Here is a 27,451-nt window from a genome sequence, read left to right as displayed (position 1 = left end):
TTAGTAGATCTGAACTTATTCTTTTATAAACCCTTAAACTTAGCTGTTCCTTGAAAGGATAAATTTTTTAAGTGATTAATTGCATCTAAAGATTAGTGACGACTTTTTAAGTCAATGTCTAATAATAGATCTCTGGATCTAAACGTTATGACAGTTAACGTACAAGTCTAATATCGTTGATAAGTTTAAGTGTTACTAAAGCCTTGGTCCACGTTTCTATAAGGATTGTTTTATATGTGAACAGAACCAATTTGATACAGGTTGGGACCTGTAAGTTTTAACGTTAATTGGACGTTTGTGGGTTAGGGCACAAGTGTTTATTTTTATTATAATTATCAAGAAAAAGATAGGTAGAGAACCAACGTTTTAAACTTGGATTAGATTATAAGATGACAAGGAATTTATGTCTAAAATTCTAAGTGAGCTAGCTGGGATTACGCTTGCTGAGCAAACCATCGAGCTGCAAGTTGTCCAATATTAATTAATTTGAGTTGCAAAAACTAGATTATTGCTCACAACTAAGCTTCAACACTATAATTTTAAGTTTAATTTAGAGGTATTCATTTGGTTAGCTCGATTAATTTTGAATCAAATTATTTAAAATTGAATTAACTGAATTATATTATTTTATTTTTGATTAATTGAATAATAAATATATTTAAATTATATTATATTATAAACTTTTAATTTTTTATATTTTAAATGAATTAAATAAAATTATCCAATAAAATATGTGAATACTAAAATATTATGTTAAAAACTTTAACAATTTATAAAATAAAATAATCTATTTTATATATATTTTATTTTATATTTAATTTATTTATATATATTTCGATTAAAAAAAATTTTTAAAACCAAAATTCTTTTAAATTCATTTTTATTAATTGATCGAAATTAATTCGATAATCAACTTATTAATCAAATTAAATTAATTTAATCAATTAATTCAATTAAAATCAAATTATAAACAATACTCCTACTAATTCCTCCTATCTTTCTTTTTTGTATGTGCTCCGGACAACTTCAGCTTTGTCAGTGAGCAATAGTTAAACAGGGAAAGGGCTTCATGAAATGGTGAAGAATAAGCAATCAACCACTGATGAACTATTTTTTGGCCAACTCAAAGGTCAAAGCCTAGCAGCTATGGTAAACAACATATATATGCTTCTTAATTCTTTCCATTCAAATAAGTTACATAAACCAAATTTTTTTTTTTTTTTTATCATCGTTCAAATGAAACTTGACTGAGCAAGCAAATGAAGGAAGACATATCCATATATATTTAAGATTATATCTTTTGAGATAAGATTAGATATATATATATATAAATTTCCATGTATATATTTAATGATAATAAAAGTCAAAATCTGGAAGAAATGATAACTTATAGTACAGCCTATCCTTATACTGTTAAAATAATGCATATACACCTTCCACATATATATATATATATATATATATATATATTTTGAAGAACAATCGAAACCATCTCAACTACTTTATGTTTAAGCTATTTTATTCATATTTAAAAAGCAAATCCAAGCAAGCCTTGCTGAGAGCATGATTATTAAAAGCTTGATTAGATAGATGATAGATTCTCGGGGACAAGCTGCCAGTATTATTAGATTGATACAATATGTCATGACAATGGCTTTTCCTAGGTCAATGCCTCCTCTACTTGCACTATAAAAACCAAACCAAACCAAAATAAAGAAAAAACAAACAAGCAAAAGTAAAAGTAAGTTTAGGACTCATTAATAATGTTAAATGAACACATGTAACATTAGCAAATTATTATTACAGTAATAAAATCTATTGATATAATGCTAAATTCGTGATTTTAACAATAAAAATTCAATTTCTGTTTAAATACAAAAAAAAAAGAGTAATATCTCACCAAAATAGATGATTTTTAAGACTTCAATGGACTATAAAAAATTGTGTAGAAAACTTGATAACTTAAAATTTTAAAGATATACGAATTCTTTAGCATGCAAACTCTCCAAAATTCCAATTATGATAAAGGAAAAAAAGCATTTAAAAACATGTTCATGCGTGCAGCTTATATATATAAGTAGTTGTAACTGATGATAAGATCAAGCTGCCTAATTTTAATAAACTACTTGTCTTATCATGTGTCATTGAAACATAAAAGGATAGTCGACTAATTAATTGGATCAACTACTTTAGAAACTGACAAGCTGTTGCCTTCACTTACCTCAGATGCTTTAAAACTGAAAGAGATAATTCGTCTGTCTCTTTGGACGCTTTTCAACAGGGTATAACCCAATAACATTGTCGCTGTTTATTTTACTATGAAGTAAAACTCGGCCTAAATTGGACCAAGTTGATGTAGGTTTCATGCATTGTGACAAGGTCTTGCTGAAGCCAACATAAAAGTTCTGGGCTTTTGATGTATTGAGTACTTCTGAGTCCTAGGGCCTTAACTGGGAGTATTTCAACTTCATGGGCTAGCTCAAATAAGTCGTTTCCCCATGGGCGAGACCCAAAACAAGCATTTGTCATGCTCTGCTTTGATGCTGGACAATGTGGTTTGTTTTGATAGGTTCACGTTGCCTTTGGTTACTTAAACCGTGTTCTCTGTCGGGTTTAATGAAGGAATGTAGTTAATGGCTTGTTGAGAAAGATGAATGCTGGATCTGATTTATTTTTGAAAAATTGTTTGATTTCTTTGTATAATTCAATGATTGATGGGTATATTAAAAGGGGGATGATTGATTTGGCAAGCGAATTATTTGAATTTATGCCAACGGAGGATAAGAATTTGATAACTTGGAATTCTATGATCAGTATTTACGAGCAATTGGAGAAATGGGGAGGGGTTTTGTTTTGGAACTGTTTGAGGAAATGCCTTATAGGAATTTGATTTCGTGGAACTCGATGATTAATGGATTTGTAAAGTGTGGGAATATGGAAGATGCTCAGGCTTTGCTTGATAAGATGCTGAGAAGGGATGTTGCCAGTTGGGCTAATATGATCAATGGAATTAGGTATGCTAAATTAGAAAACCGTGACTAGTCATCCGGATGACTGTAAGGCGTGAACATATGAAAAATTACTTACTGCCGTAATATTGGAGTTGCTACTACGGGAAACAGCCTTGTTTGAAGAGTCGAAATTAAATTAATTCAGTTGGAAGGCAGGTTCCCCTACCTTTGGTTCTTTTACATCCAATTACAACAAAATGACACCTACTTTACATGCACAGGGAATTCAAATCCTAAGGAAAGGACATGGCAGTTAGATGAGATTAATAAAAGGGGTGGTTCAGTTATGACATCAACCAGAGGTTAGTAATAGCCGCATCCTACCTCAGCTTACTTGAAAATTGAGGTAATAACTCTAATTAGTTAAAGAACTGCTCATTAATCCACTCAATTCTTGTATCACATTGTCCATGGATGGCCTGTGGTTAGGAGATTCGTGGGTGCAAAGCAGAGCAATTCTACCAAGTTTGGTAGCCTCAAAATCTGAGTACTTACCCTCAAGATTCATGTCAATAAAATCTTCAACTTTGCATGGCTCTGCAAAATGGCGAATCAGTTGGGTGATTTTTCGTTTTCCGCTTAGTATCTGAAATACAATCATACCAAATGCATATACATCGCTCTTTTCAGTGAAACGGCCAGTAGTAGTGTACTCAGGAGCAAGGTATCCCATTGCAGCAGTAGCCTTGAGAGTGGAGAAGACAATGTCGTCTGCAAGGAGTTTGTGCAGGCCAGAATCTGAGAGCAAGGGATTGAATTGGTTGTCTATAAGCACTTTCTCTGCAGATATATTCTGGTGAACAAGAGCAAGTTTGCTTCCTGTGCTTCCTTTGCTTCCATGTAGATACCCAATACCTGTTCAGGAATATCAGATCCCAGTAGGCAGTAAGCAAAAAATTGTCAGAAAGGAATAAGTTCAAAAACATGTAATTGTTCCAATAAACTCCTCTATAGGCTTTCCAGTTGTTCCTCAGAAAAAGATTACATTATCCCAACCATATTATGTTCATTTACTTGAATTTATTATTTTTTACCTGTTTCCAGTTGTTTGAATATTACATAAAAAGTCACATATTTAAGAAAAGATGATGGTTTAATTTTTATACAGTTTGAATTTTTTATAGATCAACATGACCGAGCAAAAAATATTTGTACAATCTCAAAGAGCAATAAGAAAACTAACCTTTGGCAATGCCACAAATGATAGAAATTCTGGTGGACCATTCAAGAACCTTTCCACTGCCCCGCTTCACATCAAGATACTGCAACAGATTTCCATTGTGGACAAAATCATAGATGAGAAAACACTCCCCCCTGCCCCTTGAACAGCAAAAACCTCGCAATCTCACAAGATTTTCATGTTTCAATGAGGTCAATATCTTCAGACCTTGCAGAAACTCGGATTCATCAGACTTGCAGCTGGTCTTGGCAATGCATTTTACTACAACAACAGAACTATCTCTTAGGAACCCCTTATAGATGGCTGAGAAATTGCTCTTCCCCAACAAATTTACTTCTGAGAAGCACTGAGTTGCACGCTCTACTTCTTCTAAATTGAACATAAAGCTCTCAAAAACTTCCTGGGAAAACCCATTCCCACTCCTACCTTTGTCTAATGGGTCCCAACCGTTAGAATACTCTAAACTAATTAGGGGCGAGGCACTTCTCCTGTTAACCTCCTTGACCTGATCAGTGCTAAGCCGACTATCTGAAGTATCAAAAGCACTCCCAATTTTCTGTTTTCTCCGACGGTACCATGCAAATGTGAAAAGTGCTGCAACTGTCAACACAAGAACAACACCAACAATGCCGGAGATTACACCTATTTGTGGACTTCCTGATGGCCTTGAACAGTTAGTTCTGCTGCAATCAGGTCGTAAGTAGGTCGACTCGGGGATATCCTTTCTGTTAAGGCCACTGGGCTCGAACGGTTCAGGTCTGTTTCCATACATTTTAGTCGAATCTGCACAATCTTTCAGGTTAGGGAACCCAACACCACATAGGCCGAGATTGTTTTCGTATTGGAACCCAGCGTTCAGTCTCTTCAGAACTGCATTTCATCCACAAAGATATTGAAAAGACGAGTTAGAAAACTTAGGCTTTCTTCCATCATAATTACACACCTGAAGACAAGACAACAATTTTAAGGATGAGTTTCAAACAGAGAGAGTAGAGACTATATCACCTGGCGGTACATTGCCAGATAAGGTGTTATTGCGGATGTCTAACACTTTTAGCATGGAAGCATCGGCTAACTTCACTGGAACAGAACCGAAAAGGTTATTAAAGCTCAAGTCCAGCCTTGTTAACATCTCCAAATTCCCCAAACTTGCAGGGATTGCACCAGTTAATCGATTATATTGCAAAGCAAGGACAGTAAGCTTCTGTAGAGATCCTAACTGTGTAGGTATGCTCCCAGTCAACCTATTGTAACATAGTTGAAGAACTGCAACCAAAAGATCCAAATCGTTTCACAGTTAGTTAATATCATGATATTAAGGAAAGCAAAGGATAGGACAGAGACCTGAAAATTTTCTATCAAGTTCTTTATTTCTATATGGAACCTGCAAACAACTTATTGCTGCATAATCAAACAGATTCAAGGTGTTCACTTTACTTTTGAATCACAAAAAGAAGAGGAAAAAGATCAATCAAAGATTAGTACTTTAGTTTAGAAATGTAACAACATCAGGCAAAGTTAATGAAGAAACCACATGAAATAAATCAAGATTTAAAAGCATCAGACAAGACTCAAACTTTTTTTATGACACATAACAACCCAGACCAATACAATTAAGCAGCCTGGCATATATATAATATTTAAAAACTAATCAAATTTAAATACCTTGAAGATTAGTCATGTTGCCAATCTGAGGAGGAATCTCTCCAGACAAGTTATTGACATTGAGGTACAAGTCGGTGAGTTGACTCAGAGTCGCAATCTCCTTTGGTATCTCCCCACTTAACGCGTTGAAATGCAGGTACAAACCGGTCAAGCTCTTAAGTCCACCCAGAGCCGCCGGTATCTGCCCGGAGAGACCTTTCCCTTGCAGCGAAATGTTAGTCACGTGGCCTTCTTCGTTGCATGCAACCCCATCAAATGAACCGCCGGTACAGGGGTCGGAGTAAGGTGTCCACGATGACAAGAAGCGGTTCTGTGGGTCCAATGAGTACTTGATTTTGACGAGAACCTCATGTTCACTTGGTGAAGAGAGAGAGAATGGGAGGATAGAGAGGAGGAAGAGAAGGAGGATAGACATGATTGTTTGGAAGGAAAGAGGAGGAAAACGGGACGGGAGAGAGTGGGAAAAACAAGTTTGAGTGTGAGATTCGAAATCTGTTTAAGGTAAGTGGCTTGAGTTTGAGTTCAGTGGGAAAAACCATGTAACGTTCGCGTGAGCTTAAGTACAAAAGGTCGGTTTCCTCTTCTTCTTTTTTTTTTTTATATTTATTTCACTTTCTTTTTAAACTTTTTTTGGTTTTTACTCCATTGTTTGGTGCAGTGAAATTTTTGGGTGCATATGGACTTACTTTAAGGGGCTGCTGTTTTTGGTAGGTAAGGATTTGAAAACGATGGGGCCCATACAAAAATTTCTAAATAGTAAAACATGAAACAATTAGATGCTTGCAGAGTAGAGCCAAGGTAAACATTTGTAAATCTATAGGTCAGGATCACATGTATCGCTATACATAGTTTAGCTGTCAGTGGTCTCACGATTATGTGCAGACCATTTATCTTAAAAAGAAAAATGTACAACAATTTTCTAGGGGTTGAGAATGAAGTTGAGTACAGCATTGGACCACTGAGGACTATTAGTCTACCCATATAAAGCATAATATTAGCTGTTAAAAAAGAAGATGAACGAATTTTTTCTCATTGAAAAAGGTTTGGTAAGTTAGGAGATGGTCATTTTCAATTAAAACATGAACATTGTTCTGAAAATTTTCTCGCATCCCTTGAAACTGGAACTTTGGGAAAGCTGAAGCTGGCGGCCCATGCCAGGACAGCTAGATGACCAGATAGAATTCTGCACATCTAGGTACTTACATCTTAAATCCAAAGTGCAAAGTATGGTTTGATTCAGTGCTTAACGCAATGAGAGCGAATCTATTCTTTATTGGTTTTATGCTCTCCGCCTTTTCTGTCATTGGTGTCAATCGGGACATGGTAAATAAAACGCCATAATATCGCTTCCTTTGATCCTTTCTCTTTTTCATTTTATTTTTAGCTACGTAAATGGGAGTTTGATGTTGAATTGGGTGGAGGACAATGATCATGGACCATAATTGTTCAGGTCTCATGTGAACTTCAAAATTAATGTTTCTTTGTTCCTTGCTACTTTAGGACCAAGTCTTCCTCATCCATTAAGTGCTGGTCAGAGAAAATCAATTTGGTGGGGGCCCTCCAGTCTCCACATTGTCAGTACTCTGACGGTAGGGGCCCGTTTGACGACTAAGACCTCTTGCTCACCTTACTGTTCAGCAAGGCCAAAATTTTATTCCTTTTTTTTCAAATTCCTTGTCTCGTGCTGGAATTTTAAAATCAGCACTATTGAATTGAAATTCGAAATATGTATATTTTTTTTACTTTTAGGCTTTAAGTTATCTTCCCATCATTTCACCTTCTGAAAAAAACGATACGGGATTTGCCAATCATGATTGAATGTATGACTATGATGGTCAGATATGTGTCGAAATCGTGGCTCTTTTTTTCTTTCTGCTTTTTCCATTCTAAACCGACACCTAAAATTATGTAGCCTTTTGTCTGAAGAATTCAGCAACAGTCTCAATCCTTGCTGGATTGCTTATTTGCTCATTCGCTCCTCCTGAAATCGTTCCTCGCTCCTGTTGACTCCAGCTTTTCAGCTTTGTATAGTTCCTCTGTCTCTTTCTCTCCAAATTTTGAAATGAATGGCGATAACAAGGGAAATAAAAATGGCACAACTACATACAAAGGAGGCAACTGGACTTGTAAATTTTCGAACAATCCAACAACCTTGTAGGTTGAAGCAAATAATGTTAGACAAGACACCTCTCTCGCCTTTTATCTTCTTTCTTTCAATTACCCATCCAACATTCTCATTATTTGATGCCCTGACACTCCAAAGCCTCACTGTTTAAGGCATGAATCAATAGGGAATTGGAATCCAAGTCTCAATCTTTTCAAACCACGTCAACCATCTTTTGTCTATCTAAAGTCTAAACCAAGATTTTTTTAGGGTCACACAAACAAATCTAGATATTTTTTTTCTTTTCTCTCCATTATTGTACTTGAGTCTATTCCAATTGGTGGGTTATAAAAAAGATGTTTCCCATTACCATTGTTTCACGGCAATAGAATAAAAGGAGAAAAGACCATGTAAAGGAATTTTGCCTGTCCACTATTTCACTTTTCCAAGCCCTTTGTTTGGGAGACAACTATCTTTTTCATTTCTATTCACTATTTTATACTATTTCCTTTTCAGATCATGTGAATAACATCCATTATGATGATGGACATACTTTTCAACAAGATGACACATTAAAGGGCCAATGGGCCATACGAAATTCCGAATCCTAAAGGAAAGGTCTATGTTACTTGTCCATATCAATTAAGACAGTCCATATAACAATTAATCCTAATTTCTTTCTCTCCTTCAAACAATTGCAAATGCATGATTAAAATAATAATTTAAATATTTTGTGATGAAGTAACTTAAATGATTTTATAAATAGAATAACTCATTAATTTAGTTTTAAAAAAATCCTTTTTCTAAATTCTTTTACTTTATCGGTTGGGCCAAACAAGATAATAAATAAATGGTGTCCGGCCCAATTTGTAGGAAGTGTCCGCCAATGAGGGAAGGCCCAATAAGTCACTGGCAAGGGACCAGAAGAATAAAAACCCTAGCCCGAGGCTCCATATCGATTCTAGGGTTTCTTTGCTCAGAGCAAGCGACGGAAGCCGGGGTTAAGAGACCGAGAGAAGCAGCCGAAGAGATCGAAACTCTGCCGCCATGGGTCGTATGCACAGCCGAGGGTTTGTAGTTGCTCTCACTATTGATTCATTATCCTCTGAAAACAATCCTATGATGGTCTTGGTGATTCATTAGCCAAAAGGCTGCTTAATGATTGTGTTTCTCTTTCTGTACAGTAAGGGTATTTCCGCATCTGCTCTGCCCTACAAGAGAACTCCACCTAGTTGGTTGAAGATCTCTTCTCAAGATGTGAGTCACTTGCTTTAATCACGCTCTTCATTTTTGTTTGCTTTAGTTAGAAAATGAATGATAGGAATTTGTATTATTTTATTTTTATCTACTTTGAGAAATAAATCTGAATTATTTTTTGTTAATTTGTATGAGCTATTGTTGTTATAATCATTGATTACAATACAATGATAATGCTCTGCTTAAAGTCTAAAGCGAATCTTTAGTGTTTTAAGTTGATCGCATCGTAAAATTACACTTTTTTTCAGGATTTAAGTTGTAAAAAAACTAAAGATAGCTTGAGAGAAAATTGAAGGCTGTGGGAAAAATTTTATCAATAATTAATAGTTAGGTTTGATGGTGCATTAGTTATGTTACAATATTTTATCCATATTTCTGGAATGTAGAATTCTAATGATCATTTATTCTTGTTTGTTGGTAGTTTGTTGGATTACATCTATCTTTTTGTGACATATATCTCAAGCTGAAGCTTCGGTTATTATGTTCTTCTACAAATTTTACTGCTGAATGGATGGAGTATTAATAATAGTTAATTAATCTTTGGCAAACTGTTTCTTATGTTTTGTCATTGATGTTCTTAAGGCGTATTTTTTTTCTGGTTTTACATCCTTGCAATGTGGAGTTAAAAAACTCCCACTTCCTTTGGTTTATTCTCTCCTTAAAAGAAGTCTGTACTCTTTTTTGGCAATATTCATTAATCTTGATTTCATCTTTTAGGTCGAGGAGAACATTTGCAAGTTTGCAAAGAAGGGTTTGACCCCATCTCAGATTGGTGTAATTCTTCGTGATTCTCATGGGATTGCTCAGGTGAAGAGTGTTACAGGCAGCAAGATTTTGCGGATACTGAAAGCCCATGGTACAACTTCGTTGGCATTGTCTTTTGTTGCTTTTTTCTTCAGATTTGAAGATAAACATTCAACTCATCCATTTCTTATTATCAGGTCTTGCTCCCGAAATTCCTGAAGATCTGTACCACCTGATTAAGAAAGCTGTTGCCATCAGAAAGCATCTTGAGAGGAACAGGAAAGACAAGGATTCCAAGTTTAGGTTGATCTTGGTTGAGAGCAGAATCCACCGCCTTGCCCGCTATTACAAGAAGACAAAGAAGCTGCCACCTGTGTGGAAATAGTAAGTATTTGTATCCCTGCTTCCTTTTGATATTCTTGACATGTATAACTCATGGTTAGAGGCATGCTCTTTTATAAAATGTCCTCAACACTCATGAAAATTGTTTTGTTACCGTTGTTATTGCACTACTCTCTGGTCTTGGGAATGGTTGTGACCTGTAAATCTTAACATACTTTTCCTTATGCAGTGAGTCAACCACCGCCAGCACTCTTGTGGCTTAGAGAAGGCTCAGTTAGAACCAGCTTCCCGCCCTTCAATCGACAGTCTCCTAGATATGCAGGATTAAACTTTTTCTGTTACATGCTATTATGCTTTCAAAGAATTAGTTGACTTATGGTTTGAAATTGAGATACTGAAGAGGGACAATATTATGTTTAAGCCTATCGGAATAATTTATCTTCAATTTTTTGCTATTTGAAATGTTTTGGTGCTCTGAATCTTATTTTTTAATAGCTGTTACTTGGATTTATTTAAAATCTTGTTGCTGAAAATGAGCTCTGATGAAAGAAAGGAAAAGAAAAAGGCAAATGGAGAACGATGGTAAATCTATATAAACTCTAAGATTAGGGGAATAAATAATACATTAGTGCTTGCAAGTTATTCGAGTTCGATTTAAATAAAATTTGAATTCGGTTCGATTATTATCAAGTTCAGTTCAAGTAGTTAGACTTATCGATCAAGTCGAATTCGAATATTTTTATATCCGATTTGAGTAGTTCGTAAGTTTAATTGAATTTTTATATTTAAATATTTTTTATTATTTTAATTAATAAAATATTTTAAATTTGAGTTTAAGTTCGAGTACAAATAATTGAGTTTTTGTTTATTTTTACATATTAATCGAGTTTAATCGAGCGAGTTCAAGTAATTTGATATCGATCACGAATTGAGTTCGAGTTAAAAAAATGAAATTCAATCAAGTTCGAATCAAGTATCAAGTTACGAATTGAGAGTCTAGGTTAGGTTCAATTCGATTATATCTTTATCTAAGATTAGGGCGTTTGATCACAACGTTCAGATGTTGCTCCATCTAAGCTGTGCAACCATGAGCCATCAATAGTTAGTATCTGGATATCTATGAACCAAGATCATATGCCATCCGTCGTGTATGCAGCTCTCTCTTTGATTTGTCAAATCCCCTGGTTGGTAAAAATATTTCCCTTGATTTTCCATGGTTGAAAAACGTGGCTACTGTCATTTGCCTAAAAGCCCAAAACTGAATTGGGAAGGGAAACTGTGCACTAATCCAACATTTTTAAGAGGTTCTTAGTACTTGTGCAAAATTTGGAAATATTATGCCTAGTGGCTCTCACAAGCCCAAAGTTGTGTATCTTAGGCTCATGGTTGTGATTGATAGCCTTTGGTCCAGAGTTTTAGCAACCAGCCTGGCCCAATTTATATAAACACAGTAAAAACCAAATATCCACCAAAAGGACTTTTGCGAAGAGCCACGTGTAGCAAAAAGACCACCGTTCACCATTGGTCGTTCTGCACCGCAAACTTACCGTACACGGTGAGTAGGCCCATTTAAAGTGAGGCCCAACTCATTCAAATTAAAAGTTGGAAAAAAAAAACACTGAAAAACTGTGAACCGACATCGTTTAATCAGATCTTGCGTGAACAAAAAAAAAAGGGACTCTCGAAAAGAACATTGAGATATTTTCCTTGGACTCACCAAAAATTTCTTCTTTTATTGCAGCAGGTGTCGAAACGTCTTCAATCTCGTCTTCTTCACTCTATCTTCAATCGCATCTCATCGTTAAGTTTTCCTTGATTCATATTTTTTTTTGTTTATTTTCTATACTTTAGCATGATATCGTCTGATTTTTTTAAAAATTTCATTGATATTTGTTTGCATATTCTTGAATTTTGCTGCCTGATCTGAAATCCATGTAATTTGAACTTTTAAGATTTCTAAAGCGTAGCTCTAATCGGAACATTTTATCTTGATTTGTCTTAATGTCGGAATTTAACTTGAAACGACTTCATATTGAATCAATCAATAATAACTCATTTCTGCAATGCGGTGGCTTCCTTTTTAAGGAAAAAAAAATCGTAATTCATAGTTTTTTTTTTTTTGTTGAAGCATCCATTTTTTAGGCTCTTTTTATAGTGCCATTCCATTGAACAAACTTCCCCACTATTATGCAGCAGTGGGCCCGTGATTAAGTCAAAGAAGATTGGTGCAGCTAGGTAGTATCTATCTTTGAAAGATGGATTAGGCATGAAAGCATGTGTTGGATGGCGTCGTTTCCTCTTCTGTTTCCCACTTATTTTCATCCTTCCTCATTTGTTCTCTGGTGGTTGTTCCTCTTTGCTACTAATCTATTCAGTTGTTGATTTTTGTAATGTCCTTTTTGTTTGTTATTGAAAATATTAAAATGATTCTTTTTGCATGTTTTCAGTTCTGGAACTGCACCAGAACCAAACAGTTGGAGATGGCCCCAAGGAAAATAACAAGAAATTTGATGAGCAGAATTCAGCAGTAGGAGATACCCCCAAGAAAAATAGCAAGAAATCTGATCATCTGATTCTTGGACCTGTTGCTGGAGAAGGCTTGCCCAATCGTTTGCAATGTCAAGGTTCTTGCTAATTCCTTGTTGAATGGTACACAAATTTGATAAAAGGGCCCAAAAACTTAGAATTGCATTCATTTCTAAAATCTCTAGATACTGGAATAACTGGCGTATGAATTTAGGAGTCTGTTATATCTCGACATATGTGATATCGGATTCCATATTCTTCCTATTTATGGTCTTTTTATTCTCCTGTATATAAAATGTTCTCATTGGATAAAAAAATAAGGTACTTTTATTGGGCTCCCGGATCCTAAACTTGTTGCTGTGATATTCTAGGTGTTTTTCATGTTTTCAATATGTTGCAGGAGTTAAAGCTCTCAACAAGACACATTTTTCAAACCCTTCTCATGCCTCTGGTGTTGGAGATGGTATTTCGTTTGTCACTGTTTTTACCATTTACAACAACTCACCTGACGCTCTTGTGAATAGTAGATCATCAAACTTCGTTACTGTTGGGAATGTTTCATATAGCAAGTCAGAAAGATCAATTGCCATTTTGAATGCCTTCATTAACTATATTCAGGTAATTCTTCAATTAAAGACCATGCAGTATTATGCTTCTAGCTTCCATATGGAAATGTCTACTGGAAATATATGTTAATTTGCTTGAATTTTCAGAACTAAACTCTGTTATATATCAGTTCTTATTTAAAGTTTTTAACTTATCTTCTTATTTATTACGGAATTATTGTAATATACAGGATTTGTTCTAATTTGTATCTTGCATTCATTAAACGGAAATCTGGAGTAAATTGCTTTGGAGCATATAGTTAATGGGAATTCTGGATTAAAATCTTTCAGGTGGGAATGCCTCAGAGCAATATTATTATTCTGACTGATCCAGAATCATCTCTCAGTGCACCAAAACAGAGTTACTGTACATCCCATTCAGGGTGATTATTCCCGAGACAAGTTGATGCTTCAAAGAATCAGGTCTTACATTGTAAGAGCACATCGCATTGATATATAGGTAGAAAGATTTTGCTGCTCATTTATAGAATATTCTATTAACCATATCTTTAGTTTTTTTTTTTTTTTTTTTTTTTCCATTTTCTGAAGTGCGAAAAAGCTTCCTAGCCTATCTTGTACCTGCTTTATATTTTAAATTTTCCCCTTTTTTTTTTCTTTCTTTTTAAATAAAGATGATTTCCCCTACTCCCAGCCCTTCTTTTTTCTTTTTTTACTAACATTATTATACGCTTTCTCCTCCTTATTGGATGGGTAGAGCAATTTGTGAAACCTGTCTTTCTCTTTATATTGTTTACCACAAGAGAAGTCATTGCAGCTATTGAGATTAGAATATACACAGTGTTACATAAACTAAAATCATGACAAACTTAGAAGTACAAAACCATCTTGTCATGTTCAATTACGAAAAACCTTATCCTAATTTATCTGCCAAACTGCCATTTTTTTATGTAGACCTTCTTGAAATCACGCTTGAGAAGCTATCTCAGGAGCAGGGGCGTAAAACTCATTTCATATTTACAGACTCAGATATCGCTGTAATTGCTGACCTAGGACAGATATTTGAAAAGTACCAAAATTTCCATTTGGCTCTTACGTTCAGGAACAACAAAGATCAGCCTCTGAATTCTGGATTTATTGCTGTGAGGGGTACACGTGATGGCATCTTAAGGTTGAGACCCTTTTTGTGTTCTACATTCAGTCTTCTGGTTTTCTCGACTTTATACCTATTCCTTTACAGACCAGCTGGGCTAAAGGTGGTAGGGAGATATTCTCCTTCCAATGAAGGGTATAATTTGTAGTGAGCCCAGAAGATACAATATATTTCTTTCCTCATTTCAACAACATACCATCAAAATTATCACTGAAGAGACTGAATATGTGAACTTGCTTGCAGGGCAAAAAACTTTCTACAAAAGGTATTACAAGTGTATAGTTCCAAATACATGAATGCTTCTCGAATGCTTGGTGATCAGTTAGCTCTTGCCTGGGTCGTAAAGTCCCATCCCTCTTTTGATGCAAAAAGATTTAGTAAAGCACTGGCTTTTATCAAAGAAATTGGTGGTGCATCAGTGCTATTTTTACCTTGTGCTACATATAATTGGACACCACCGGAGGGTGCTGGCCAGTTTCATGGCATGCCTCTGGATGTTAAGGTATTTAAGTCTGTTTTTGTTGCTAGCTGAGCCTGAAATATGAATTAAGGGTCTTAAACCTAAGTATACGTGTTTCATGTATGAATTTATTATATATATATATATAGTTTAACTTGATACAGGTTGATCATTTTAAAGGATCAAGGAAACACCTAATGCTTGAGGCTTGGAACTTTTTCAGTTCTTCCGCTGACATTTCAGACATGTTATGCCTCATCTTAAAGAGTGGGAGAACAAAGTATGACTTTTGAGTAATTTCGTTTAGTTTTGCATGGTTTGTGCATTTTATGATACATTGATGAAAGGAAGTGAGTTGAGTGAGCGGGCGGGAAACTTCTTTCTCTGGCATGCAAGGTTATCCAATTGGGTGGCATCCGCATTGTTAATCAGCAGGGTATAATTTTCCACATTTGGAGAAGAGCTTATGGATATACTCAAGATTGTGGAAATGTGACTTGGTTCTTTTACTCGATATAGAAGACTATATTGACAAGCTCGAATTCTTTTGATGTAAAATTATTGTACTCTCTCTACCTCTCCCGAGTTTTTCCTTTTCTTGGGGGTTGAAACCTGGAAACATAGGCTGGAATCTGGGTTCGATTTTGTAAAATTTGCAAAATCTTCCTCATCTGAGCAAACAAATGGAGTACAAATGTACGATTGCAGTTTTGGTTCAAGCGGATATCATTTGCTCTTTCAAAAAAAAAAATTGTGTTGACCTGTTTTCATTTTGCAATTGACGCAATGCATATAAAAAGTGCATAATTTCACTTTATTTTTTCTTGGCCGTGCCTCATTCTGTTAGGGGAGCATTAATGAAGTGTAATAAAGCAAATCACCATGAGCTATCATCCACTTTGAGCACATGTAAGCAAATTCTAATCAAAGTAAGATTCGTGCCACCTGAATTCTGAATAATGAAAAAGTTGTCAAAGTGGAATAGACTTTTGAGAATAATCTCTCCCCAGAACAAAACAAAACAGCACAAACCTCGAAAGGATGCAACGGCAAAATTTTCAAGACCGACAATTTCTGAAATAGACATGTACACAGAAGTCTGGTAAAGCATCATCATTTTGCTCAAAGACAAGCACAGCTAACTCAATAGACATGTACAGGACTATAGGTTTATTGTTATTCAAGAGTTGAACTACTATAAACCCCTTCACTCATCTAGTTAACTAGTGGATGTGAAGACTGAACAGATCTAAAATAATTGATAACAAAAAAAGATAGGGGAAAAAAAAAACAGTTGCCTACTAGATTAACTAGTATAAGCGTAATTCCAAACATTCCCATGGTAAGCTACCATAAGATCTTGAAAGTCAAAATCAGTCTCAATAAGACTTTCATGAACCTGTAGTTTATCTCCTTCAAGTTTTCATTGCTCAATGACAGAACCCCTAATAAACTCTCAGTGCCAATGGAACTCCAGAAACATTTATTATAGTGAAAGTAGACCAAATCAACTATGGCAAATCAAAATCAACCCCACAACATGCAATAAAAGCTCTTAGAAATACTGATTTTAGCTGTGCCTGACCCAGTATTCCATATTTCCTTTCAATGAACAAACCATGTAACTTTATTTTAGCTACATAAACTATGTTCACATCATATAACATGTGGTTTTCGACACTTGAGGACTTGTAAAGACACCACTTTTCATGAAGGAATATACTTATATAAATGACAATGGACAAGATTAAAGTAAAATGCATCAAAAGATGACTTTGGAGCAGACTCTTCTATTGAAAATGATCATTGAGTTGTACAAGGACCTGTTTGTCAAGGAACAAAAATCATCTTGGATGGCCTAGTGTTCCACTAACTATTAACCTGCATAATTCTTGGATCATTGATCACAATGGACATCACTAGTTATGACTGTATAAAGTTCAAAAAATCACAAAACAAGTAACAGAATAACCATTCCTAAAGTTCAACAGCCCGCATACAATTTATTCAAACCTTAAATAGTTGTGTTTTGTAAATTCTTAAACAGTGACTACATAACTCATGAATCATATCATATTCATTAATTAAGTTCATAAGATAAAAGAAGCAATACCTCTATGCTAGGAAAATGAGCAATACCTCAACAAAGGAACCAAGATCTAGCATTCACTCAAAAATGAAAGAAAACAAAAGTGGATTATTGGCTTTTAGGTGTCAAAGTCATGAAAAATTACTATCTAAAAAAGCAAAAAAGCACGGCAAGATATCAACACCAGCACATCATTTTTACATAAGTACAACAAAGTATATGATGGAAATTATTATTAATGCAGTAAGCATCTTTTTTCTTTTTTTCTTTTTTTTTTTTTTGGGGAGGGGGGGGGGTTGGGGGAAGGGTAGGGGTTGATTTGGCAAACATTTAAAGCAAATTTAATTTTCCAAATTCGACCCAATTTATCCACAAAGGAAAGAAAGAACATATTATCATGTGCTATTTTATTGGAATTGCATAGCAATGATACAAATCCACCAATCAGCATATGCTCTATCACTCATGAATTCTACAATGCCAAAACTACAACAATTACATTCCATGGGAAAGAAGATGGAAAAATTAAAAAAAAAAAGATTATTCTAGTGTTCTTTTGATACAGGTTGTGCCTGCCCAGCAAAATGTTTACTGATCACAAAACTTCTTCAAAGTAGGACATGATATCCCTCCTTATATGGCATCATTAAAGAAATATGAAATAACGCTAATCGGGCAATGAACAGAGAAATGTTAAAAACAATGATAAGAATGATAATGAACAAGAATTTGGAGGATCCTACCACAAATCAAAGAATGAATTATCCAGCAGCCTTCTTCCCACCAGAATAGTAACTGAGATACCACCTGACAAATTTCTTCAACCCAGTCTGCAAATCAGTTGAGGGATTATACCCAAGCTCCCTCTGAGCCAAGCTAATATTGGCATGAGTAAACTGAACATCCCCATTTCGCGGCAACTTCATAATATTCCTCTTTGCTTTAACCTTCAAAAGCCTCTCCAAGATACTCACAAGATCTGAAACTGGCACAGGCGAAGTATTTCCCAAATTGTATACCCTCAATTGAGCCGGACCCTTCTTCTTCCCTCCACTACCAGTACTCTTCTTAGCAGTATCCAATGCTGCCAAACACCCTTTCACAATATCATCAATGTAGGTAAAATCCCTAGCCACCGTACCATGATTAGCTGCCTCAAATATTGGTATCAACTTCCCCTTCAAAATATCCTTAGTGAAAAAGAAATATGCCATATCCGGCCTTCCCCATGGGCCATAAACCGTGAAAAACCTCAAACCAGTTAAAGAAAGTCCATATATATGATTATAAGTGTGTGCAATCTCTTCACCAGCTTTCTTAGTAGCAGCATATAAACTAGCAGGCTGATCAGTTCTATCTATCTCAGAAAATGGAACTTTGGTATTAAGCCCGTAAACAGAACTCGAAGAAGCCCACACAATTGCAGGCTGTGGATTAGCAGACTTGCAAACTTCAAGTAAACTAACAAGACCAGCAATATTGCTATGCACGTAAGAGCTAGGATTTTCCATAGCATACCTGACCCCAGCTTGAGCGGCCAAATGCATCACGTGGGTAAATGCAACAACCTCGAAAAGTTTCCTTAAAAGAGCCGAATCATTGATATCTCCTTCCACAATGAAAACCCCACTTCGTTCCAGAAGCGCTTGCCGAGCTCTTTTTAATGAAGGGTCATAATAGTCATTGAAATTATCAAGTCCAAGAACACCATCTCCACGCCTTTTCAAAGCAACCGACACGTGGGTACCGACGAAACCGGCAGCTCCAGTAACCAAAACGGAGATGCCGTTGCGGGAACGGACACGGGCAGAGGAACGGACCTGTTTTTCCCAAGCGGGTCCACCCCAGTTGTAGGTGCGGAGAGAGCGGCGAGAAGGATCCTGAGGAAGGGGATTGGAGGATGGAGATCGAAAGAAGAAGATCAAGATCAGCCCCAAGAAGACAAAGGACCAAAATGTGAGCTTTGCAAGAGAGGAGTGCCACCTCAGTCTATTGTGAATGTACGGTGATTTTTCCATCTTGAATTTCCCTGGCGTCGATGGAATGTTGTCAAGATGAGACATTTGTTTTGACATTTATGAGGAGGTTATTTGGATTTCTTGTTTTCTCTTTTTGTATTTTCAGGATTAGGGTTTGCAGAAATGGATATTTTTTATTTGAAGATTATTCTGATTTGGCGGTGCTGGTAGCGATGGTGGTGGTGGTGGTGGAGGAGGAGGAGGAGGCGCAGTTGGAAAGGGATGTTATTTGGGGGTTTTCAGGGGGTCGGTGGTGATGGTGGACGAGTTGCTCTTTGGCTACCTTTTTCCCATTTTTGTGTGGAAAATGGGGAATCTTCAGGTTTCTTGAAAGGATGGTTTTGCTTGTTGGCCGTTTCTCTATTGGGTTTATAGCTGTTTCAATGGCTCCAAAGAGAATCAAGATTTGATTTTTGCTTTAAGAAAAAAATAGTGAACCTTGTTGGGGGAGAGAGAGAGAGAGAGAGAGAGAGTTACGAAGGTGATGGGAGATCAAGAAGAGTCAAACAATTTCATTCAATGAAATGGGTTGCTTCAATTGACTTGGTTAAAAATCGAGAGGTTAAGATTTTTTTTGTTGCGTTTTTTTTACATTTTCTTTTTCAATTGCGGTTTGAGAGAAATAAGAAATACTAGTGCTAGTAAAATAAGATCAGCTTTGTCTAATTTTCTTATTAGTGAGGTGAGAACTTTACTGGTCGGGGAGGCCTTGGAAATTGGGGGCTACCAGCTTCGAACCCCCTTTGTTTAAGGATAATTGGCGTCGCAAACCCTTAATTTGGGGAGCGTTATTATAGGGTTGTGAAAAAAAATAAAAATAAAAATTGATGTAAAATTGTAGTATTTAATTTAGTTTAGATAATTTTTTATTTACTTTGAATTAAATTTTAATATTAAATATATATTAAATTAAAATTAAAAAAATTAAATTGAATTATATATTTTTATGAATTTTATATAATTTTAAATTTTTATAAAATAACAATAACTATTTTATATCTAATTTTATTTAAATATATTAAAAATCATATTAAAATAATACATGAAAAAATTAAAATTTTAAAAATTGATAAATCAAAATAAACCAGTAAAATTTAATCTAAATTGAATTTGATTTAAATTTTAAAATTATAAAATTTTATGCATTATTTAAAAAATCAAATCAAATTTGATCTTATCAAAATTATTATTACTCTAAATATACAATTAAAAACTGAAAATGGGTATTTTACTAGTCTTGCTTTATTTTAATATTAGTAATTGTTTTCAACCACAAACTACTTTGTAAATTTATTGTATTTTTCCTGAAAATGTTATCAGCCCATTGAAATGAGTAATCAATTGTTTTTGGAAATTACAGTTTGGAAATAAAAAAATTACTGCACGAATTACAAAAGGGGAAGAAATCTAACAAAATATAATACAAATTTGAATTAATTTTCTGTAAATTTATGACATAGGATACGGTCTCAATCTAATGAGAGAGAGAAAAGCAGTCAGAATTTGTGAGCGCAGGCAGGCAGTACAAAAGTGCGAAACAGACTTGAAATGAAGGCAAAAGCAACTTTCCATGGAATTTTCTTTAGAAATCTTAGATTGCAATTTATGTTAAGCTAAGCTAAGCTAAGTTAGCATCATGTGGATTGTAGATAGCATAGCAATTCACATAGTTAAGTTTGCAGAAAAAATTACACAAAGCTCAAACAAAACTTTTACTTCATTTAAAAGCTCTTTTTGTGACTCAAAATAAAGAAGAGTGATCTTCAAGAATTACACCAAACTCTGACCCATAAATTCCAAACCTACACAATGCCCCTCACCCATCACCATTGGAAAAAAACATCTGACGTTTTGATGGCTTATAAAATAACTGAACCCCAGATTTCTTTATAAACTTAGATGACAGAAGGTGTTGTTTCAATGGCCGCAGAGTGCCAAGAAATTGGTTTTAAACAGCCTGCTTTATAATTCACATTCTACTGTAAAATCTTTATTTTGCTAGCTGCAAAAAATTTTCCTCGGGTGTGTATCTTTGTGTGTTTTTCCTCGACCATATGGCATGGAGTCTTTATTAATGGTGAGAGAAAAGAAGATTCTAAGATTAAATTTCCTCGCAGCTTCCACCCACCCCATGTGAGGATCTGGTGGAAAGGAAGCCGAGAAAAACGTACTTAGTCATCCTTTCTTTATAGCTGGCATGGCAAAGCGGCACATGTTCCATGTCTTGCTAGTTGATGTAAGCTGGAACTTGGACTGGTTGACATGATTTTGTTAAAAGTGCATTTTTTAATAATTTCATGACCCATGCTCAATGACTAGTTCTAGTACACTTTTTTCTTTTTGGCTTTGGAATTCGCCATAGTTTAAGAGTCATTGGCTCATCATCGATGCAATCTAAACTGCTGCTGCCGCTCCATAGATTCCACCTTGTTTCTTTACCTAGTTCCCACAATAATGTTTCCACTGAAACTAGCTCTCAGTGCAAAATATATGGGAAATTTCTGTTTTCATGTACCTCGGAGAACAAATCTTCGTGGGAGAAATTTCTTTCTCTTTTCCGTGATGAGAAAAAGGACACGGCAAAACGTGTGTGCCCTTGAAATATTAATTGAATAGGCAACGCAAAAAAGAATTAATCCTCAATTGAGTTATATGTTGTTTAATATTACAGTCTTCATGACAAGGATCAAGCACCAAAAGTCATTATTCACTACAAGTGGAAAATAAATAATTTACAGTATGGGAAGAAAATTATAGCAAACTCAACTTGCGGATATGAAACATCACATACAAGGTTCAACTGCTCTCTCTCATCCTCTTCTTCCTCTCTTGTATAATAAAGTAGAAGAACCGTTCAATGCTTTGTAACCCTCTCGAGAACTTCAAAGTAGTCGGGGAAGGTTTTCCTTGTACAACCAGGATCCTTGATGGTAACTGGAACATCAGCACAGGCGGCAAGTGAGAATGCCATGGCCATTCGGTGATCATCGTAAGTATCAATTGCTGTCACATTTAATTTCTCCGGTGGAGTGATCACACAATAATCTGGCCCTTCTTCAACTGTTGCTCCGAGCTGAAATATGAAACCAAACAATAAAGTAAGAAAAAAAAAAAAAAAACTAGCACCATCTAAAGAATTTTTATAAGCATAAAGCTAGCTAGAATATACCTTCCTGAGTTCTGTGCATATAGCAATCATCCTTTCAGTCTCTTTCACCCTCCAACTTGCCACTGAAGAGAACCAGGGAAGACGTCATTAGATTAAATATAGTACAAAGGCTATCAATAGTCTTTAGTTGAGAAGACGAGGAAAGAAACATATTTCAACATTTGCATACAATGTGAGGAGCAGCACCAGAAATAAGAACACTTATGCTCAGAAATACCAATAATCAAAAGGTAAAGATCACATTTAATCCAGAGGCATTTTGGGCGTGAAGTTTCCCATTAAAAAAGATTCTTTTTGTGGTGACATTTGTTTTCCTTTTATGCCTTTCATGCATACCAAAACATGTTCATCTTAGAGAAAGAAAAAGCAAGATTCTACCATCTCTTATAGCCGTTGGACCATCAGCATAAAGAGCAACAACAGCGAGAGTCATGGCAACATCTGGCATTTTGTTCATGTTGATATCAATAGCATGTAAGTGTTTCCTCCCAGAAGAATTTCTTGGGGGTCCAATAACAGTGACGCTGTTCTCAGTCCAGGTGACTTTGGCACCCATCTTCTCAAGAACCTCAGCAAATTTTACATCACCCTTAATCATAAGAAAAACCAAGAAAAACAAGCATGAGTTTATGTTCAGATGAGAACAAATTCCAAGGCTGTAGTGGGAAAACCATTTCGAATAATCAATTAAAAAGGATTTGAGATCAGTCTCAAAGACAGGCAAAACAATTCAACAACACTTTTAAAAAGCATAAGACAATTTGAAAGAAATCAAAAGTAAATACTTTCACTCATACTGGAAATATCTGATATGGATTGGTTGGGAACTTGATAACATTCATGGACTTCATATAAAAGTACCTGTAAACTACTTGTACCGCATCCTTCTACTGTGACAGTCCCACCAGTGACAGCTGCACCAGCAAGGAAGTAACTAGCACTTGAAGCATCACCTTCAACATAAGCATTTCCAGGAGACCTGAAAGATTTATCAATTTATGACTTTTAGTCCAAACAGAGTATAACATTGTGCAGCAAGGTACGAGAGTGAGAGTCATAAAAACCTACTTGTACTTTTGACCTCCTCGGATAAAAAATTGATCCCAGCTGTCAGTGTGATCTACAATGACTCCAAACCTTTCCATCAACTTTATAGTCATTTCAACATATGGGATTGAAATCAATTTATCAATTATCTCAATTTCCACATCACCAAGAGCCATTGGAGCTGCCATGAGCAAAGCAGTCAAGTATTGACTACTGATTGATCCAGAGAGCTTCACCTGCAAAAGGAGCCACACCAGAAGTATATCATGAATATCGGCAACCACATCCAGAAGTTAAGTCTTATACTCATAGTCTATTTCCGTTTTACTTTTGGGCAAAATATAGTCTTTTTTTCCTTCACACAACCTAGAAGTTAAAATAAGAAAACGAACACAAAGCTTCAACATCACAAATAATCTAAAGTTTCAGGCTTTTAAAATAATGAATGTGATACATTTGCTAAAACGAATAGTTTGAAAGAAAAGAGAATCCACTTTCCCACTCCTTTAGCATTTTCAAGAATTTAACATCATGGGTTCCTTTACCAAAATAGCCCAAGGAAGATATGCACCACATTAGTGGTTAATGCTAACTGGTTAACAAGATCAATCATTCACGTGTATACTAGAAAAGCAACATCCGGGCAACACCTGCAAGCAAATACCAGACAAAGGAAAATCCCAAAAAAGGAAAAAAGAAAAAAAATCCATAAAAAAGGTTCCTCCAACTGCCATAAGTCTTATTTCACCAGATAGCATTACAAACTAATTCACATCCATATATCAATAGAAGGTTAAAGCATTGGCTTTCACAAGTATGGAGATTGACAGTTTAACATAAGATAATATTTATTGCACAATGACATGGAATAGAAGCTCATTTCTTTGGGTAGCTTATGTCGTTTTCAATATCTAACTTAGAGAAGCAATTTAGGCCAAGGTTCTTGGATGACACCTTTATAAAAACAGTTAACCCATTGATAAGAAACCACAAGAACATAACGAAAAAAATTTTAAGCCATACCTTTCCCCCAGGGAGACCACCCTTTCCATTTATATGAACAGGGGGACAATCTGTGCCAAGAGTACAATCAACATCGGCACCCAACTGCTTAAGGCCAGTAACTAAGTCTCCAATTGGTCTCTCTCTCATTCGGGGTACACCATCAAGTATGTAGCTAAGATCATGGGTAACATATATGCATTAGCTAAAAAAAATGATAGTAATACACAAAGCAAAGAACATCAGCATAAAAGCAGATAGTTCCATGCATATACAACTTTTGTTTACTCAACTAATAAAATACAGTGAGCTGATGCCATTTTTAACAGTCGGATTCCTTTTATAGAGAACAAGCCACTGTAAAATGACAAAATGGTTCCATTTCCGCATAATATCTTAGTTAAAATGAAAATAATTGGACGGACCTTGAATTGCCACCTGCAGCCGTAACAGCAGCAGTAAGAGGTCGCATCGCAGTTCCAGCATTCCCAAGGAAAAGCTCAATTTCCTGACCTTCCCCTTTGCCTACTGGAAATTGACCACCGCAACCTTCCACAATGGCTCGTTTCTTTTCATCGTCATGTTCCACACGTAGCCCAAGTTTTCCCAAAGCGACAAGCATGTGATGAACATCATCACTGTTCAACAAATTGTCTACCACAGTAGTTCCCTACATATCGAACACACATTAAAACATAAAAATAATTAAAGAACATAAACACCAACTTTAAATAGACTATGAAATCAACATGCCTCCGATAGAGCAGCTAGAAGCAGAATTCGATTGGATAGTGATTTGGACCCGGGTAACTTAACCGTACCCGAAATTTCATTAATTGGTTGAAGCACGATTTCTGATGCTCTGGATGGCTTCTGTGCTGTTACCGTTGAAGCAGAAACCTTCAACGGTGCAACCCTTATTGTTCCCAACTTGTCACTGCTCTCCATAATCAAACCCCAAGAACTTGAAAAACTTCCTTTGAGATTTGATCTGAATGAAACTGAAGGAACAGATTTGGGCTTCTGGAATTTTAAGACATTGTGCAAAACATATGTTTTTTGTGTTCCACTGCAGATTTTGCTAACCTGTGACATCTCTCTCTAACTTTTCTGATTACAGGAAATTTTGTGCCTTGATTTCTTTTTTTTTTTTTATCTCTAAATTGAGAGTGAAATTATGGGATTAAAAGAAAAACACTTTGTTTTGATTGTGGTTGTTGGATTGACTCGGTGGATTGCTTCACCAACCAACTCAATGCTACCAGAAAAAAAAGGTGATGTTTGGAACGGTGCTAGAGCGAGTTATTATTTTTCTTATATTCGAAAAATTCAGGGTTTGCTTTGGAGTAGTTGTACCTTGTGCTGCAAGCGATTGTTCTTCTTAAATGAAAAAAAAATTAAAAATATACAACGCCAAAATCAAATTGGCGGATTTGGTTCTGTCCCAGTCCTCTCCAACCCAGTTTGCCTAACGGGACCCACAGGACCACAGGCAACTTGACAGGTGGCCACCTGATTACTCAAGCCAGTGGCTATTTCGGTTATCTTTAGGCCTTGAGCCCAAATTTTCGGAAAAAAATGTCTGTTTCCCACTCATTCTGCTTTGGGCTTTTGAGTGCTGATCAACCTGTTGATTTATTCGTTCCTAAAGCTTGTAACATGAGAATTGTGAGTTCGAGATATATATATATATATATATAGATATATATATATTCTCAATCCTCTCCGATCTCCAAATCTCAGTACATATAAATTTAACTAAATAAATGAATTTAAAAAGAAGCAGGCCCGTCCTTGACCAAATTAAATGGAAACAAAGAAAGATGGGGACAACTACGAAGGGTAGAATATGGTGACTGCACTGCACTGCACTGCACTCGCTTGGTGTTTGGGTAGCTATACTGTTTAGCAGATGTAGGTGGTGGCTTATGGGCTGGGTAGGTTTGGGTTTCCAACTTCAAAGCCAGGAATAAGCAAAGGTTGGTGCATGATTGCTCGGATTGGATTGCATTTTTGGCATTTTCTGACTTAATTACCAAATAGACAGTACACAGTAGTCAGAGGCATATAAAAGTTACATGATAAGAGTAGATTTAATAATTTAAAATATGATATAAAAAAATATAAATAAAAATATAAAAATAATATAATTTAAAATTTTAAAAAAATTATAAATAAATTTGATAAAATAAAAATTTTATATTTTATATTTTCATATAAACATAAATAATGATATGTAATTTTTATTGAAAATATTATATAAATATAATATTTTATATAATATAATGATACAAATTATCAAATTTAAGTGAAAACATTTATAGATACTTTAAAATTATAAAATAAAAAATTTTGAAAGTTGATACAAAATTTTTTCTAACACCTCCAAAATTTTAAATTTTTTTATTGAATGATTATTTAATTGTATATTTTTAAAAATATATCTATTAATATTAACAATAATACAATTATATTTTTTAAAAAATATAAGAATTTATCTTGAATAATTATAATAAATATAAAAATATATTATTTCAAAATTTTATTTATAATTTTTTATATATTATAAATAAACATTAAAAATTTATCAATTTATCAATTGATCAATAGTACAATCTATGTATGTTAAATTTTGTAAAAGGTCAACATTTAGTAACCTTCGAGTAAAGCTATGTTTGCTTAGCTTTGCCATCTCATTAGGTATGCTTGGAGTAGTTGTACCTTGTGCTGCGAGGGGTTGTTCATTTTAAATGAAAAATATATATATAATGTAAATATGGAACGACAAAATCAAATTGAGGGAGTAGGTGTTGGTACTGGCCTCACCAACCCCCTTTGTCTAACGGAGTCCACACTTCACTGGCAACCATTGACAGGTTGCCAACTAAGGCCAGTAGAGATTTTGGTTATTTCTTGGGGGCCCAGAGAATAGCTTATTTTATGCTACTTTATGCCCTTGAAGATGAGCCCAAATTTTGGGGGGGGGGGGGGTGGGAAATCAGTTTTTTGAGGGTAGGTGTGAGTTCCCAACTTGAATGCCAGTAGCAACCAAAGGTTGGTGGACAAATTGCTTGGATTGGATGCATTTTTTTTTGGCATTTTCTGACTTAACTTACTTAAT

The 27,451-nt window shown here is 35.2% G+C and overlaps 4 protein-coding genes and 1 pseudogene across 5 annotated transcripts; 2 read left to right on the top strand and 3 right to left on the bottom strand.

The window, feature by feature from the left end:
- Positions 1–3,126: 3,126 nt before the first annotated feature.
- On the bottom strand, positions 3,127–6,515 carry LOC111313785 (LRR receptor kinase SERK2-like). Its single transcript, XM_022914529.2, has 4 exons — positions 5,857–6,515; positions 5,197–5,457; positions 4,195–5,061; positions 3,127–3,866 (listed from the first exon to the last, which is right to left on the bottom strand). The coding sequence occupies exons 1-4, from the start codon at positions 6,269–6,271 to the stop codon at positions 3,367–3,369; spliced, it is 2,043 nt and encodes a 680-aa protein (XP_022770264.2). The 5' UTR covers positions 6,272–6,515; the 3' UTR covers positions 3,127–3,366.
- A 2,402-nt stretch (positions 6,516–8,917) lies between these two features.
- RPS13A (ribosomal protein S13A) lies at positions 8,918–10,795 on the top strand. The gene is made up of 5 exons (XM_022913944.2): positions 8,918–9,030; positions 9,145–9,217; positions 9,935–10,073; positions 10,159–10,345; positions 10,533–10,795. The coding sequence occupies exons 1-5, from the start codon at positions 9,008–9,010 to the stop codon at positions 10,564–10,566; spliced, it is 456 nt and encodes a 151-aa protein (XP_022769679.1). The 5' UTR covers positions 8,918–9,007; the 3' UTR covers positions 10,567–10,795.
- A 1,749-nt stretch (positions 10,796–12,544) lies between these two features.
- LOC111313784 (uncharacterized) lies at positions 12,545–15,724 on the top strand (annotated as a pseudogene). Its single transcript, XR_016332338.1, has 7 exons — positions 12,545–12,645; positions 12,751–12,927; positions 13,230–13,447; positions 13,726–13,867; positions 14,347–14,563; positions 14,789–15,047; positions 15,170–15,724. The product of XR_016332338.1 is annotated as an uncharacterized LOC111313784 (transcript).
- Positions 15,725–17,471: 1,747 nt separating this feature from the next.
- Positions 17,472–19,747, bottom strand: LOC111313783 (UDP-glucuronate 4-epimerase 3). The gene has a single exon (XM_022914528.2). The coding sequence runs from the start codon at positions 19,167–19,169 to the stop codon at positions 17,856–17,858; it is 1,314 nt and encodes a 437-aa protein (XP_022770263.1). The 5' UTR covers positions 19,170–19,747; the 3' UTR covers positions 17,472–17,855.
- Positions 19,748–21,736: 1,989 nt separating this feature from the next.
- LOC111313782 (RNA 3'-terminal phosphate cyclase/enolpyruvate transferase, alpha/beta) lies at positions 21,737–25,688 on the bottom strand. The gene is made up of 8 exons (XM_022914527.2): positions 25,084–25,688; positions 24,756–25,000; positions 24,352–24,505; positions 23,350–23,564; positions 23,143–23,260; positions 22,660–22,870; positions 22,282–22,343; positions 21,737–22,185 (listed from the first exon to the last, which is right to left on the bottom strand). The coding sequence occupies exons 1-8, from the start codon at positions 25,423–25,425 to the stop codon at positions 21,967–21,969; spliced, it is 1,566 nt and encodes a 521-aa protein (XP_022770262.2). The 5' UTR covers positions 25,426–25,688; the 3' UTR covers positions 21,737–21,966.
- Positions 25,689–27,451: the final 1,763 nt, after the last annotated feature.

The sequence above is a fragment of the Durio zibethinus genome, chromosome 23 (assembly GCF_047325235.1).
Source record: "Durio zibethinus cultivar Kanyao isolate XHJ-2024 chromosome 23, ASM4732523v1, whole genome shotgun sequence".
Lineage (NCBI taxonomy): Eukaryota > Viridiplantae > Streptophyta > Magnoliopsida > Malvales > Malvaceae > Durio > Durio zibethinus.
Note: the sequence above shows the minus strand (reverse complement) of the source record. Positions and strands in the feature narration are given on the sequence as shown.

What these genes read in the sequence shown, in the direction of transcription:
- LOC111313783 (XM_022914528.2), bottom strand. Translation starts at nt 19,169, where the DNA reads ATGTCAAAACAAATGTCTCATCTTGACAACATTCCATCGACGCCAGGG.
- LOC111313782 (XM_022914527.2), bottom strand. Translation starts at nt 25,425, where the DNA reads ATGTCACAGGTTAGCAAAATCTGCAGTGGAACACAAAAAACATATGTT. An exon ending in GCGGTACAAGTAGTTTACAG is followed by an intron (nt 22,871 to 23,142) that starts GTACTTTTATAT and finishes CTTATGATTAAG; the next exon opens with GGTGATGTAAAATTTGCTGA. An exon ending in TATGCACAGAACTCAGGAAG is followed by an intron (nt 22,186 to 22,281) that starts GTATATTCTAGC and finishes TTCATATTTCAG; the next exon opens with CTCGGAGCAACAGTTGAAGA.
- RPS13A (XM_022913944.2), top strand. Translation starts at nt 9,008, where the DNA reads ATGGGTCGTATGCACAGCCGAGG. An exon ending in GGTCGTATGCACAGCCGAGG is followed by an intron (nt 9,031 to 9,144) that starts GTTTGTAGTTGC and finishes CTTTCTGTACAG; the next exon opens with TAAGGGTATTTCCGCATCTG. An exon ending in TGAAGATCTCTTCTCAAGAT is followed by an intron (nt 9,218 to 9,934) that starts GTGAGTCACTTG and finishes TTCATCTTTTAG; the next exon opens with GTCGAGGAGAACATTTGCAA.
- LOC111313785 (XM_022914529.2), bottom strand. Translation starts at nt 6,271, where the DNA reads ATGTCTATCCTCCTTCTCTTCCTCCTCTCTATCCTCCCATTCTCTCTC. An exon ending in CAACATGACTAATCTTCAAG is followed by an intron (nt 5,458 to 5,856) that starts GTATTTAAATTT and finishes TTTTGGTTGCAG; the next exon opens with TTCTTCAACTATGTTACAAT. An exon ending in CATTTGTGGCATTGCCAAAG is followed by an intron (nt 3,867 to 4,194) that starts GTTAGTTTTCTT and finishes ATTCCTGAACAG; the next exon opens with GTATTGGGTATCTACATGGA.